Raw genomic sequence first — 16,054 nt, forward strand, 5'->3', positions numbered from 1 at the left:
ATCACCATCCTTTTTAGAACAGCCCTTAACATATTTGAAGATTATCAGGTTTCCCCTCAGTCTGTTTCTCAAGACTAAACATGCCCAGTTTTTTTTAACCATTTATTATTGTATGATTCATTTTGTGTGTCTACACAGTTTGCAACCTTCAGGAAAGAGTTATAAGTAAACAGCATATCTTTTCATGTACGGTATGCAAAATAGCATGTTTGTCAGAAATAAGAAAAATAATTCTACTACAGGATATCAAGTTACTGACACGCCAAATAAGATTCCAAACGCCATAGATAGACATTGTCAAAGATGACAAATGTGAATTCATTAAAAGTAGAAGCCATAGCATTTTCCCCCCTTGATTTTCTTTCTCTCTCTCTCTCTCTCTCTCTCTCTCTCTCTCTCTCTCTCTCTCTCTCATATTAAGTGAAAACAGTTCTTAAGCCCTCAATTCATAGTTTTCCTCATGTTCTCACTGAGGTTTAGATGTGTGTATATATAGTGAAGCAGCTCAGTGTACTGAGGTTATTTGTCTTGGTGCATTTTACTCTTATGGTGTAAAGCCTTAAATTGAGGCAAAGATCTGAATCACAATATTGCATTCTGTTTCAGATAGCACTCGGTTTTATTTATTTTATGTGGTCTACAAGAAGAAATTTTAAATTTCAGAAAAGTATTAAATTTCAACTAGTAAAATGCAGCAAATAGCCACTGAACACATTTAACTGGTTTCTTTGTTATTTATTTTTAGTGTTTTGACCTACATATTCATGATAGATGTTTCCTTGCCAAATACTGCTCCAACAAAGTCTCCTCATGTCCATGAGTTCACTACACGAATACTTGAAAAACTCAAACCTCTTATGGAAGTGGATGAAGAAATTCAGAACCATGTTATGGAAGAGAATGGAGTTGGTGAACAAGATGAGCGAACTCAGGGCATTAAACTCTTGAAAACCAGTGAGTTACTGAATTTAACTTGTGAAAACAGACAATATATTTGGCTGCGCAGAATTATGATTGAGTGCTGCAAATGGCTTACTTACAATGTGCCTTTGTTACATTTGCTTTATACTAAAGAGGTGTCTGCACCTCTTGTAGATTGGACTGTGTTAATATATAACTTAGTCCAAGTTACATGACAATATCTTGAATAATAATTATTCTAATGAAAACTCACGGGCTCTAACATAAGAACACAGGGCCAAACTTACTGTTGTTGCAACTTCACTGACCTCAGTGGAAATCTGGTGGGATATGCCAGTAGTGAATTTGGCCCATATATTTGTCATTTTGCTTGTTGACCTTATTATTCAATAAGTATTTCTATCTTTTTATAAACAGTCTTGAAGTGGTTGATGGCAAGTGCAGGTCGGTCCTTCTCCACAGCTGTCACAGAACAACTCCAACTCTTACCTTTGTTTTTTAAGGTACCCATTTTAATTACTGAGCTTTTAGTCACATTTGGTTTAAAAACAGGTTATAAAAATACATGAATAAAAAGCAATGTTACAATTGATTTTTTAAAATGTTTTTTAAAATAGAAAACTATGCATATATATGGATGGCCAAATTCTGCCCTAACATCCTCCTTTGCTTATGTGTGAAACTTATGAACCATTGGTCTAGCCTTTTTCTGATACATCCTCCCATTCTTGCACATAGAAATATATGACTGATCTTATATGGAGGAATCCTGAGCTGTTTCAAAATGCCAAGAGAGTGGCAGAGAGATGCAGATATTTTTCAGGTGTATGCTCTTACAATGAACAGGCAGAACTTGGCCAGAGTTTCTGACGTTATGGGGACGCTTGGTAAAGGAAGTAGTGCAAATAGAACAGGAGTACTTGTGGCACCTTCGAGACTAACAAATTTATTTGAGCATAAGCTTTCGTGGGCTATAGCTCACTTCATCGGATGCATAGACTGGAACATACAGCAAGAAGATATTTATACATACAGAGAACATGAAAAGGTGGAAGTAGCCATACCAACTGTAAGAGGCCAATCAATTGAGATGAGCTATCATCAACAGGAGAAAAAAAACTTTTGAAGTGATGATCAAGATGAGCCATAGAAGGTGTGAGGATACGTAACATGGGGAAATAGATTCAATTAGTGTAATGACCCACAGCATTCCCAGTCTCTGTTCAAACCTAAGTTAATTGTATCTAATTTGCATATTAATTCAAGTTCAGCAGTCTCTCTTTGGAGTCTGTTTTTGAAGTTTTTTTGTTGCAAAATTGCCACCTTCAAGTCTGTCACTGAGTGGTTAGAGAAGTTGAAGCGTTCTCCCACTGGTTTTTGAATGTTATGATTCCTGATGTCAGATTTGTGTCCATTTATTCTTTTGCGTAGAGACTGTCCAGTTTGGCCAATGTATATGGCAGAGGGGCATTGCTGGCACATGATGGCATATATCACGTTGGTAGATGTGCAGGTGAACGAGCACCTGATGGTGTGGCTGATGTGATTAGGTCCTATGATGGTAGTGCAGTGTCCAGCAGACCACTATTCAGTTTCATACTTCAGAAACTCTTTATGCAGTGCTGTTTAGCTGCAGTGTTCTAAAAGTTTACAGAGTGTAGTCACTTAAACTGTTTTTTTCTGCCATTACTCCAAGACCATAGTGTTAGCAGGTATGAGAATCTTACTTTTTCAAAGATGGAATTATTCTGTAGGTCTTGGTGGGCTCCTGTAGTCCTTCTACCATCCATAAGTTGAGACAGCTCATTTCACCACCACTGCATAGAATGGGACAGCTTGATTTTCACAGCAGTTGGCCTTTCGGCCTAAAATGTGAAGTTGATGTAAGGAACCTTATTTTCTTAGCAGGCTTTCTCTAGATTATACTGTTCAGCCTGTCTGTAATTCTCTGTAGTGAGTAGCTCTTATCCTGAATCATAAGAATACAGATTTGCAACCTGATTTCTTTCTCAGTTAAGTGTGGCTTGGTTTATTAATTGTTCCCTTTTCCCTCTTTCTTCTGCACATCCCCAAATCAAACAGAATTTTCTGTCCTAACTCTGGAGACATAAGTCACTATGAATAGACACAAGTACCTTTTAGACTTGGAATATCACTATCATCATGGTTTTTTCTCTCCAGTGGTGGAAACAGCCCCTATAGTTATATTAAGATCAAATTCAATTCATAGAAAACAATTTCTTCACAAAAAGCAACAACGTGTTGCTTTTTCACAACTGTTAAGGCTATGAAAAAGAACAGCAAATTTCATTTAATTTAGAATTCACGAGGGATTCATCATTAATTCCAACATACTGAATGTAAATTAGACAGAGTCTTTTTAAAAATTTACATTATGATCAAAGGCTACTGTAGTTCTACGGCAGTGGAAAAAATTTGAAACTTTGCTTAGGCAAACTTTTTGTTACTTTAATCCTTTGTTACAAATTTTGTCAGTTTGTACCTTTTTTAAAACCACATACTCTCGCTCACATTTCATTTAATCAACTGGGAGTTCAGGATCCCTTGTGTTCTATATCGGCCCATCATAAGAACTTAGCCAGGCAGAATAGCATCCATTTCAGTTTACAGTACAGGTTACCTTTGAGGGAAGAGTCATTCTTACTTTAATAATATGTCAGATCAGCTAGTTATCTAAAAATAGCATATGTCCCCAAAACACGCCAAAGGGTTACTGATACAAAAATATATTGCTAATATTTCCAGTTTAACTTTTCTTGTAACTCAATACTAGCCCTGGAGTTCTTCGAGTAGTGTCCCTATGGGTTCTCCACTGTAGATGTGTCTGCGTCCCTGCACTGCTGATCAGAGAACTTTGGTAGCAGTGTGTATTGGGCCAGCACATGTGTTGCCTCACCTCATACTGTGCCACAAGGCTAGCCAGAGCTCAGGGGCTAACAGTCCTCCTTTCCTTCTCAACTGCCCCGGCTAGAGACAGAGCTTTAGCTCTCCATTTGTGGATCATTAACTCTTTTACAATTGATAATTTTTAGCTTCCTTTGAAGCTTCTTTTGTTTCTTTTCCTCCATCTACTGTTTATTTGGCCATTGCCTAAAAGAAGAAGAAAGGACTTTGTTCTTTTGTCAACCCCCGGTGTTGGGGACCCCTCTGGACAAGGCTATGCCAAGCTCTCTGGGCTTAAAGAAGTGCCATACTTACAGTGAGGCAGTCCCGGTTGCGGACAAGCACTCCCAGTGCATCTGTTGCCTCAGTGAGGACCATATCCAACAAAAGCGTTCCCTCTGCCAGAAGCTCTGGCAGAGGTCCCACAAGGACAGAGAGCTTTGCCCAAAAATTATCTTTATGGAGGCAACTCTCTGACCCCTACCTTCCGGCAGGCGTGATTCTTTCCCTTAACCTTTGACTTTGAAAGATAATGGGACAAAGAAACAGACTGGGGACTCCTCTCACAAGTCAAAAAAGAGAGTGGAACGTCCCCTCAGCGAGCCTAGGAATAGCTGAAAGCATTCGCCATCTCGCTCAGTATCCTTGGCACCACCGGCACCAATACCACAATCCAGCACCCATGCCTCATGGTGACCATCATTATCCAGTACTGCTGACAGGCCCATGAACCGTTTGGGCACAGGAACCGAATCTTCGATACCGTCAAGGGCAAACATCCTAGGAAGATGCTCCTGGTACACAAGTCAACATTGGTACCACCAGCGACAACAACCCACACAGCACCAGGAAGACAGGTACAAATGAGGTCTCCATCTATACCGACATCGGGACGATAGGTTCCAGCAGAATTTCCCCAGGTCAGTGACCTGGGAATGATACAGGCACCCAATTCTATGCCCCTCTGTACCAATGTCACAAGGCTGAGCCTTTGCCGAGCATGGGACATATCCCCACAATCATGCCATGTCCCTCCACTGTCAAGTGAGGGGTTGGATAATTAGCCTGAGGGTTTCACAGTACTCCTCCCAAGTTCCATATGAGACCCACTATCAACAGGATCCAGGAATGTACCCACAGATGACACTACCACCATCTTGGTACGGCCACCAATGTGCACCTCCACCAGGCCCCATGCCACCAAAATGGCCATACTGGGCCCTTTGGGAAGCACAACTGCCTGCCTCATGAGCTTCAAGCTGTGACGGGTTGGATCACAGAAACCCCCTTGGGAGCTGCCACCCGATGTGCAAAGACTACCCCTGCTTCTGTTTTCCCTGCCAGCTCAGGACTCCAGCACCCTGTCTTGCTGAGCCAGACACTCCTGTTTGGCTCCAGACACAGATCCAGGGTCTGAATCACTTGTCCCCAAAGCTGCAAGTTTACCCGAAAACAGCTCACAGTAGTGTGCTTGTCTTTAGCACTCAGATGCCCAACTCCCAATGGGGTCTAAACCCAGATAAATCCGTTTTACCCTGCATAAAGTTTATGCAGGGCAAACTCATAAATTGTTCGCCCTCTATAACACTGATAGAGAGATATGCACAGTTGTTTGCTCCCCCAGGTATTAATACATACTCTGAGTGAATTACTAAATAGAAAGTGATTTTATTAAATACAGACAGTAGGATTTAAGTGGTTCAAAGTAGTAACAGACAGAACAAAGTAAGTCACCAAGCAAAATAACATAAAATGCGCAAATCTATGCCTAATCAAACTGAATATAGATAATCTCACCCTCAGAGATGCTTCAGTAAGTTTTTTCTCAGACTGGACACCTTCCAGGCCTGGGCACAATTCTTTCCCCTGGTACAGCTCTTGTTGCAGCTCAGGTGGTAGCTAGGGGATTCTTCATGATGGCTCCTCTCTCTCTCTGTTCTCTTCCCCCCTTTATATATCTTTTGCATAAGGCGGGAACTCTTTGTCTCTCTGGTTTTCCACCCCCCCTCACTGGAAAAGCACCAGGTTAAAGATGGATTCCAGTTCAGGTGACATGATCACATGTCACTGCAAGACTTCATTACTCACTTGCCAGCACACACATATACAGGAAGACTCACAGGTAAATACAGCCATCTGCAGACAATGGGAGTCATCAAGATTCCAAACCATCATTAATGGTCCACACTTTACACAATTACAATAGGCCCTCAGAGTTACATTTTATATTTCTAGTTTTAAATACAAGAGTGGTACATTTATACAAATCAGATGATCATACTCAGTAGATTATAAACTTTGTAATGATACCTTACAAGAGACCTTTTGCATGAGGCATATCCCAGTTACGTTACATTCACTTATTACCGTATTTTCTCTAAAACTATCTCAGTTACATTATATTGACTTATCAAGTTTTTATAAAACCATATAGACTGCACAACGTCACACAAGCATTGCCCAAAAATCCTCCAGGCACGCTCCTTCGGCCACAGCTTCAAGGGCCTCAGAGCCTCGGGAAACACAGGAACAAGAAGGGGACACAGAGGAGAAAGTAACGCCTACAGCCATGTCCTCCTCTTTCCCAGACGAAGCGGTCATGCCTTCACCACTGTACATGGCAGACAACTTCCATCTGTTCTTGGAGCTGGCAAAAAGAGTAGCGGATACCCCCCACATACCGCTGGAGGAGGTCAAAGACACCATCAGCTCATCAGTATCTTCCACTCTTCATCCTCCTTGAAGAGCGCCCTCCCAATCAATGAAGCCATTTTAGACCTGGCTAAAACTGTGTGGCAAACCCTGGCATCGGTAGCCCCGACTTGCAAAAGTGCGGACAAGAAATATGTCCTCACAAAGGAACCAGAGTTCTTTTTCTCTCACCTGCCACCCAATTCCATCATGGTGGATGCCGTAATCTCTTGTGGCAGACAACACAATTCCAGGGCAATACCCTATGACAGGGACTGGAAGCTCCTCGATCTCTTTAGCAGGAAGGCGTATTCTTCTTCGAGTGCTTGCTCATGTCAATTCCATTCTAGGTGTGTGCGCGCCTACGTGCACAGTTGTTGGAGACTTTTGTCTTAGCGGTATCTGTAGAATTGGCTGTGGCGCCCTCTGGAGTGCCGCGCTCATGCATCGGTATATCAGGCGCCACCAGCCCTACGCCCTCTCAGTTCCTTCTTACCGCCTGTGGTGGTTGGTCAGAGCGCCTCTCTCCCTTGCCTCGTAAAATGGTCAGCAATTTCTTTACCTTTCCGACTTCGTGGGTTACAGCTGTAAATAGTTTTGTTTACTATAGTTAGTTAGTAAGTAGCTATTATGTACTATAGTTAGGAAGTTAAGGTCCCAGTAGGGACCTTGTCCAGGCGGGGCATGCCCCAGTCGCCGGGTTTTAAGCCCTGCGCTGACTGTAATAGGCCTATGCCTGTTAGTGACTCACATGGCAGCTGTCTGAAGTGCCTGGGGGAATCCCACGTAAAAGAAAAGTGTCATATCTGTAAGAACTTTCGTCCCAGGACACACGAGCGTGACATTCGTTTGAGGGCCCTCCTCATGGAGGCTGCTCTCTTCCCAGCCTTGGAGCCATCCCAGCCAGATGAAACTCCCAGCACTTCGGCCTTGGTGCGTAGTGCACCCCCCCCCCACACACACACACACACACCAGGCTCTATCCAGCACCACTTCCCTTCATCGGTGCCCCAAAATAAGTCTAAAAAGCGGGACCTGGCGCCAAGCAAGAAGGACCAAGGGGCATTGGGTAAAGGGTCGTGTTCGGGCTGCCTGCCCACACCAGATCCACGGGGACCTCATATCGCCCCCCCCCCCCCCCCCCAGGGATCCGCCACCAACTCTGTGGAGCACTAGGGGACCCAGACTTCTGGCGGAGTCAACATCCTCCCAGTGCCCAGATAGCAAAGGACTCTCCCAACACAGCCAGCACCAGAGGGGGCGATGGACCTGGCAAAGGCTCCCTTCGAGGGCAAGCCAGCCAGGAGAGCCTCCCAGAAGGCGAGTAAAGACCGCTGTTCTCCAGAGCCACCCACTTACAAGAGGGCTGAACAGAAGTATTTTATCCCAGCGAAGGGGTTCGAATACTTGTACACTCACCCGCCCCTTTGGTCATTGGTTGTTTTTGCGGCCAACGTGAAAGACAAGTAAGGGCAATCTAGTTCCACCCCCAAAAATAAGGAGACCAAGAGACTGGACCTTTTCGAGAGAAAAATTTATTCAACGGCCAGTCTCGAGTTCAGAGTCACAAACCACTAGGCTCTTTTGGGGAGATATAGCTTTAATTTATCAGACTCACTCCATAGGTTTAAGGACTCCATGCCCCAGGATGTGTCCCAAGAATTCGGGGCCCTTGTTGAGGAGGGTACAACAGCAGATCGGTGTCCCCCCCCCCCCCCCCTCAATGGCCTGGGATGCAGTCGATTTGGCAACCAGGTGGTAACCTCAGCAGTGATCATGAGGCGCAGTTCCTGGCTTCGGACCCCTGCCCCGTCCCCATCGCTAACTCTGGTTTCCAACACTTCAGACCTGGGCTGGGGAGCCCACCTGGACAAGCTCAGTACACAAGGCCACTGGTTGGGAGTCAACCACTCCCTTCACATAAATGTCAGGGAGCTCAGAGCAGTTCGCTTGGCCTGTCAGGCTTTTCAGTCCCACTTACAAGGTTCAAGTCCTGACAGACAACACCGTTATGATGTTTTATATCAACAAGCACAGGAGAGCCAGGTCGTCAGCCCTTTGCCAGGAAGCCCTCTGGCTCTGGGACTTCTGTGTGCAGCATGCCATTCATCTTGTGGCAGCAAACCTCCCCTGTACCAGGAACATATTAGCAGATCACCTCAGCAGAGCCTTTTCATCTCGCCACGAATGGTCACTCCACCCCGAAACGGTCAGCAGGATCTTCCGAAAGTGGAGATTTCCCCAGGTGGATTTATTCGCAACTCACCAGAACAGGAAATCCCACCTGTTCTGCTCATTTCAGGGGATCGATAGGGGCTCGGTGTGGGGATGTATCATCCCAACACCAACCGAATGGAAAGTTCCATGAGGAGGTAAGGGTCACGATGGGACACTTGCAAGGTAATAAATCATGGCCTTATGTAAGGCCCCCCCTGGTGGTCTAGGGATTATATAAGATGAGGTAAACAAGGCAATAAATCATGGCCTTATGTAAGGCCCCCTGGTGGTCTAGGGATTATATAAGATGAGGTAAACAAGGTAATAAATCATGGCCTTATGTAAGGAACAGTTGAACCAATCGGTGTGGGGCTATACATGTGATAAACACATGATTCTCCTTCTTGTCCAATCCGTAGATGTGTGATTATAGCCTAATTGGGTTATGTAATGTTGAGAAAAACTATAAAAGAAGGCTTGTAATAAACAAAATTCAGATTCAGCTTGCAACCATATTGGTCGTGTGCTTTATCCGCTCTGCATGGGACCCCACAGCTCGGTGTTGGACGCCTTCTTACTCCCGTGGTTGGGGGCTCTGATGTACGCTTTCCCACAGAGTCCTCATGAAGATCAAGCAGGACGCCAAAGTTATTCTGATAGCCCGGGCTTGGCCTCGCCAACACTGGTTCAGCACGCTGATGGATCTGTCGGTAATGATCCCGCTGCAGCTGCCCCTCTGGCTGGATCTCCTATTCCAGAATCACGGCAGGCTCCTGCACCCGAATCTAGCAGCGCTGTACCTAACAGCTTGGTTGCTGCATGGTTGAATGCTAAAGAGCAGGAGTGCTCGACCCGCGTCCAGTAGGGCCTACTGGATAGTAGAAAGCCCTCCACTAGAGCAACCTACCTGGCCAAATGGAAATGTTTCACTTGCTGGGCCTAGGCCCAATGGTTAGGCCTGAACAGACCTCTCTACAGGCAATCTTGGACTACCTTATGCATCTCAAGCTCCAGGGCTTATCCCTTTCATCAGTTAAGGTCCTCTTGGCCACCATATCAGCCTTTCACCCTCCATTCCAGGGCAGGTCGGTCTTCGCTTATAACATAACTGTCCATTTCTTGAAAGGTCTGGAGCAACTCTACCCTCAGGTCCAGAACCCCGTCCCTTGGTGGGACCTGAATCTGGTGCCCATGCAGTTCATGAGAGCTCTCTTCAAGCTCTTGGCATCCTGTTCCCTTCTTCTACTCTCCTGGAAGGTGACATTCCTAGTGGCAATAACTTCTGCCCGAAGGGTCTCCGAGATTAGGACACTTACCTCGGAGCAGCCCTATATGGTAATTTTCAAGGACAAGGTCCAGCTGCAGCCTCATCCGGCTTTCCTGCCCAAGGTGGTTTCACACGAGCCGGGACATATTTTTGCTAGTTTTCTTCCCAAAGCCTCATAAGTCTGAGGAGGAATGTAGGTTGCACTCCCTGGACATCAGGTGAGCGCTATCTTTCTACATCGAAAAGACCAAACCGATTTTGCTATGATCAGGCAAAAGTGCCTCCACCAGCGATTCTAATCACCCACTCATCTACAGCGCAAGCCTCGGCGACGGCCTTCCAGGCCCATTTGCCAATTGATATCTACAGGGCTGCCACCTGGTTGTCCAGTCACAAGTTCACATCTCACTATGCGCTTACCCAGCAAGCCCGAGATGACACCGACTTCAGTAGAGTAGTATTACAAATCGCACATCTGTGAACTCCAAGCCCACCTCCGAGGATACTGCTTGTGAGTCACCTGAAATGGAATCAATATGAGCAAGCACTCCAAGCAGAAAAAATGGTTACCCACCTTTTCGTAACTGTTGTTCTTTGAGATGTGTTGCTCATGTCCATTCCATTACCCGCCCTCCTGCCCCCTCTGTCAGAGTTGCCGGCAAGAGGGAACTAAGAGGGCGAAGGACCATCAGCAGCTGATATACTGACGCATGAGCGTGGCACTCCAGAGGGCATCACAGCTGACCCTACGAATACCGCTCAGGCAAAAGTCTCCGACAGCTGTGACTATGGGTGAGCACACATCTAGAATGGAATGGACATGAGCAACACATCTCGAAGGACAACAGTTACAAAAAGGTAGGTAACCGTTTTTTCCTCGGCCACTTTACAGTTTCATATTGCCACTTACCAGGCATTCATGGCAAAATACGATTACACAAATTACAATAAACTGAATGACTTTATTGATAAGTTGCCAGAGAGTCATCGGGAATCCTTCAAGGCCATCATTCAGGAGTCACAACTGGTGACAAAAACATCACTGCAGTTGGCCCTCAATGCCGCCGACATGGCAGCCTGTCTCATCACAGCTCCCTCCACACCTTAAAGGATTCCAGGGCCACCCTCAGGTTGCTGAGACTCTACATGCTGGGACAAAAGAGATCTTTTAGCCCCCAGTCCCAACACAGACCTTATTCATCTCAATTCCCATCACAGCACCATTATGAACCACAAAGAAAAAAGGGAAAATTCCCAAAACATAAGCCGTCTGGTCCACAATCTTCAACCCAGCCCCTGCCTCTCAGCACCACTTTTGATGGGCAGGTCGAGGCACCACAAGACCACCCCCCACTACTGTCTATGGCCATGCACCCATTTGGCCATCATTTGTCAGGGTTCCAAAGTGCCTGGAAACGCATAATGTTCAACAGATGGGTCCTAGAGGTCGTCCAATCCAGGTACTCTATCCACTTCACCTTTCTACCCCCTCTACAACACTCTACCCTGTCACTCTTCAGGGACCTTTCTCATGAGAGTCTGCTGCAACAGGAGATAGATTGACTCTTCCAGTTAGGAGCTATAGAACCAGTTCCACACATCTACAAGGCCAGGGGTTCTATTCTTGTTACTTCCTAATACCCCAAAGGGAGGGAGGTTGGAGACCCATACTGGACCTCAGAGCTTTCAACAAGTCTTCAAAGCTCAGAAGTTCAAGATGGTCACCTTATCGATGATCATTCCATCTCTGGAACAGGGAGACTGGTTTTCAGGACTTCATCTACAGGACGTCTACTTTCACATTTCAATAGTACTGTCTCACAGACGATTTCTCAGATTCACTGTGGGATACGCCATTACCAATACAGAGTCCTCCCCTTCAGACTCTCATCGGTCCCTGTTTTCTAAGTTCTCTCAATGGTAGCCGCTCATGTATGTTCACAAGGGATAATGATCTATCCTTACCTGGACGATTGTCTTCTCAGAACCCGATCGCTCCAGGAGGCTCGTTGAGCCATCAACACCACTATACATTTGTTTACAGAACTGGGCTTTCAGATCAACAACCAGAAGTTGACCCTCATGCCAGTGCAACACCTGGAATTCATGGGGATCGACCTGGATGCTCTACAGGCCAACCTTCCTACTTCAACACAGGTTCCTATCCCTGGTCTCACTCATAGACACAACTCAATGCAGTCCTCCAGTACCAGCCAGACTCTGCTTCCAACTGTTGGGGCATATGGCAGTGGGCACGGTTGTGATACTGTATGCCAGACTCCACATGCAATGCCTCCAACTATGATTCAGTTCAGTTTACAGGCTGAACAAAGACAGTCTGGACAAGCCCCTGTCACTACCTACCATGATCAAAAACTCCTTGGACTGGTAGAAGAACCTAGCCAATGTATGCGAAGGAATCCCCTTCACACAGAGGTCACCATCATTGCTCCTTACCATCGATGCATCACTCAGCTAATGGTCACCTGTGGAGATATCTCTACACATCAGTCACCTCAAACTGAGAGCGGTCAGGAATGCCTTCACCTATTTCCTCTCGCTGATAACAGGATCACATACAAAGATCCTAATAGACAACATAGTCTGCATGTACTACATTTGCCGGGGAGGGGCCAGGTCACCCTCCCTATGCACAGAAGCAATGAAATTATGGAATTGGTGCATCTCTCACAACATCACCTTGTCCATGGTTTCCCTCCTGGGCACACAGAACTCAATAGCGGATGACTTCAGTTGCAAATTCATGCACGATCACAAGTGGGAGATGCATCCATCAGTACTCAATCACTTTTTCACATGATGGGTAACACCATCCACAGAGCTTGAACAAGAAGTGGCCACACTACTGCTCAAGGGCCAGCACTCTCTGGGTGATGCCCTTGTCCCCTGGGACAAGGACTTTCTTTATGCCTTGCCTCTATTTCCTCTACTGCCAAAGGGACTAAGTTTCTGATTACTCCTACTTGGCTAAGACAGACCTTGGTACCTTACCTGACACAGCTCGCGATGTGCCTTCCAATCTCCCTTCCAACCATTTTACATCTCCTCTCGCAAGATAAAGGGTATACCCTACATCTCTACTTTGGGATTCTCTGCCTCAGAGCATGGCTCCTGCATGGTTCCAGCATCTAGAAAGTTGATGCTCAAAGGAAGTACAAGAGGTTCTAATACACAGTAGAAAGTCCTCCACATGACCCTTAAAGTCAGTATTGTCCCTAAGCTCTCTTAGGGTCCATCTAGCAGCTTTCACAGCTTTTCAACAACGCATAGAAGGGTACCCAATCGCACCCAACCACTAAAAAGTTCCTTAAGGGTATAATAAACTTCTTCCCTCAATCTCGACTCCTACCCCCTCTTGGGACCTAAACCTGGTACTGAAAGGGCTGACTAGGCCCCCCTTTGAACCCATCGCCATTGTGTGACGTTGCACTCCATATGATTTTATGAAAATATGCTAATGTGTGTGAATATAATGTAACTAGAATATGCTTCATGCAAAAAGTCTCTTGTGAGGTATCATTACAAAGCTTATAATCTACTGAATGTTATCATTCTAATTGTATAAATGTATCCTTCTTATATCTGAAACTACAAATATGAACTATAACTCTGAGGTCCTATTGTAATTATGCAAAGTGTGGGCCATTAATGGTGGTTTGGAATCTTGATAGCTCTGTTTACTTGCAAGCCTTCCTGTGAGTCAGGCCAGGAGCCATGAAGGCTTGGGGTCTCTCAGGACATGTGACCATGTCACCTGGTACTGGAATCCATCTTAAAGCTGGTGCTTTTCCATTTAGAAGGAGGGGTGGGGACCGAGAGAGACAAAAGATTCCCGACTTGTGCCAAAGTTATATAAAGGGGTGGAACAGAACAAAGGAGGTTCAAGTCATGAGAAATTCCCTAGTTATCACCTGAGCTGGAGCTAACAAGAACTGTACCAGGGGAAAGGATTGGGCCCAGACTAGGAAGGAGTCCAGTCTGTTAAAGAAGCTTATTGGAACATCTCTGAGGGTGAGATTTTATCTGTAATCAGTTTTTTAATGTATTAGGCTTAGACTTACATGTTTTGTTTTATTTTGCTTGGTAACTTACTTTGTTCTATCTGTATTTCTTGGAACCACTTCAATCCTACTTTTTATACTTAATAAAATCACTTTTGCTTATTAATTAACCCAGAATAAGTAAGTAATACCTGGGGGAGCAAACAGCTGTGCATATCTCGCTATCAGTGTTATAGAGGGCGGACAATTTGAGTTTACCCTGTATAAGCTTTATACAGAGTAAAACAGATTCATTTGGGGTTTGGATCCCATTGGGAGCTGGGGGTCCGGGTGCTGGAGACAGGAGCACTTCTTAAGCTGTTTTCAATTAAGTCTGCACCTTTGGCGTGTGTGATTCATACCCTGGGTCTGTGTTGGAGCAGACTGGCGTGTCTAGCTCAGCAAGGCAGGGTTCTGGAGGCCCAAACTGGCAGCGAAAATGGGCTCAGAGGTAGTCTCAGCATATCAGGTGACAGTCCCAAGGGGGTTTCTGTTATCAAACTCGTCACAGCCACCTGTTCGCTAATGTACCTATCAGTGAAAACAGCCTTCCTGATAGCGGTTACCTCAGTTAGAAGAATAAGGGAGATAGCAGCTTTGATGGCGCATCCCCCCTACACAGTATTCTTTCCAGACAAGCTTACACTCAGGCCACATCCAAAATTCATCCCTAAGGTAACCTCCCCTTTTCACATGAATCAGTCAATCCACCTTACAATCATCTACTGCAAGCCTCACCAAGACAATAAGGGAGGCTATACTAAGTAACTTAGATGTTAGGAGAGCTCTAGCATTCTACAAAGCCTTCAGGAAATCCCCATGACTTTTCCTCTCTGTGGTGGAAAGATCCAAGAGCTCAGCAGGATCAGCCAAAAGACTCTGTAAGTGGGTCTCGAATTGCATCAGACAGTGCTACCAAATTCGTAATCTCGCACACGCACGATCCGGACATATTCCACAAGATCGATCTCCTCATTTGTTGCTTTTTTCAAGGATGTCCCTGTCTCAGACATCTGTAGAGCAGAGACATGGACGTCAGGCCACACCTTGCAGAACACTATGCAATCACTTTGGATTCTGCCTCTGATGCCATGTTTGGCTCCACGGTACTTGTCAACTCTAACTGACCCCACTCTGAAGTCCCAGCCCTCGAAAAGGGGTACTGCTCAGGAGTCACCTGCACTGGAGCACCCATAGGGACACTACTTGAAGAAGTTACTCACCTGGTGCAGTAATGATGGTTCTTCGAAGATGTGTGTCCCTATGGGTGCTCCACAACCCGCCCTTCTCCCCTCTGCTTCGGAGTTCTCGTTATGACTCCATGGTAAAGAAGGAACTGAGGACAGTTACCCCCTACATGCTGGCTAGCTTGTGGCGCAGCACACCCAATGGATACTGCAACCAAAGTTCTCCAATCAGCAATGCAGGGACGCAGACACACCTACAGTGGAGCACCCATAAGGACACACATCTCGAAGAATCTTCGTTACTGCACAAGGTGAATAACTTCTTCTGTGTCAGAGATCTTCAATGAAAGATCTCCTCCACGTGTAAGAACAACCTTTAAAACATTGTCATCTTTTCTCAATCAAATGAATTATTAGTGCATCTGTTGTTTTGCCAATGGTACTGCAACCAGCAGTTTTCAAATTCAGCCATTATTTTCATTCCAAACCTTGTACAAAGGAAAAGGAGAGAGCCTCTGAGGGAAACAGCCTGGTATCTGAGGAGTTTGAGTTCCCAGAGGTGAGAGTAGGACATGTTGAACCTCTCAGAAGACAGCCTAAAAGGGAAAACCACACACTGTGGGTGACCCAGACTGAGAGAGTTCTGTAGTCTCAGGTCCATTTTTCCTCATCTTTCCTCTATCAACCCGCAAAGGACTTCTCTACTGCTGGAGACAGCAACAGCTGACCTCTGTGGGCTAGCAAACCCTTCTTATACCGGTGGTGATCTGAACAAAAAGTTCTTGTGTGATTATCTACTGGCAGGG

General features: G+C 45.5%; 1 protein-coding gene across 2 annotated transcripts in view; it reads left to right on the top strand.

The window, feature by feature from the left end:
* The window catches only part of PSME4 (proteasome activator subunit 4), a 222,208-nt gene that overhangs the window by 174,630 nt on the left and 31,524 nt on the right, over positions 1 to 16,054 (top strand). For both annotated transcript variants that reach the window (XM_005307349.5, XM_005307350.5), the window contains 2 exons: positions 746 to 954; positions 1,339 to 1,424. In XM_005307349.5, coding sequence (XP_005307406.2) covers positions 746 to 954; positions 1,339 to 1,424 — 295 coding nt within the window. The remainder of the gene's footprint in view (positions 1 to 745; positions 955 to 1,338; positions 1,425 to 16,054) is intronic.

Source organism: Chrysemys picta, chromosome 3 (genome assembly GCF_011386835.1).
Source record: "Chrysemys picta bellii isolate R12L10 chromosome 3, ASM1138683v2, whole genome shotgun sequence".
Taxonomy (NCBI): Eukaryota; Metazoa; Chordata; order Testudines; family Emydidae; genus Chrysemys; species Chrysemys picta.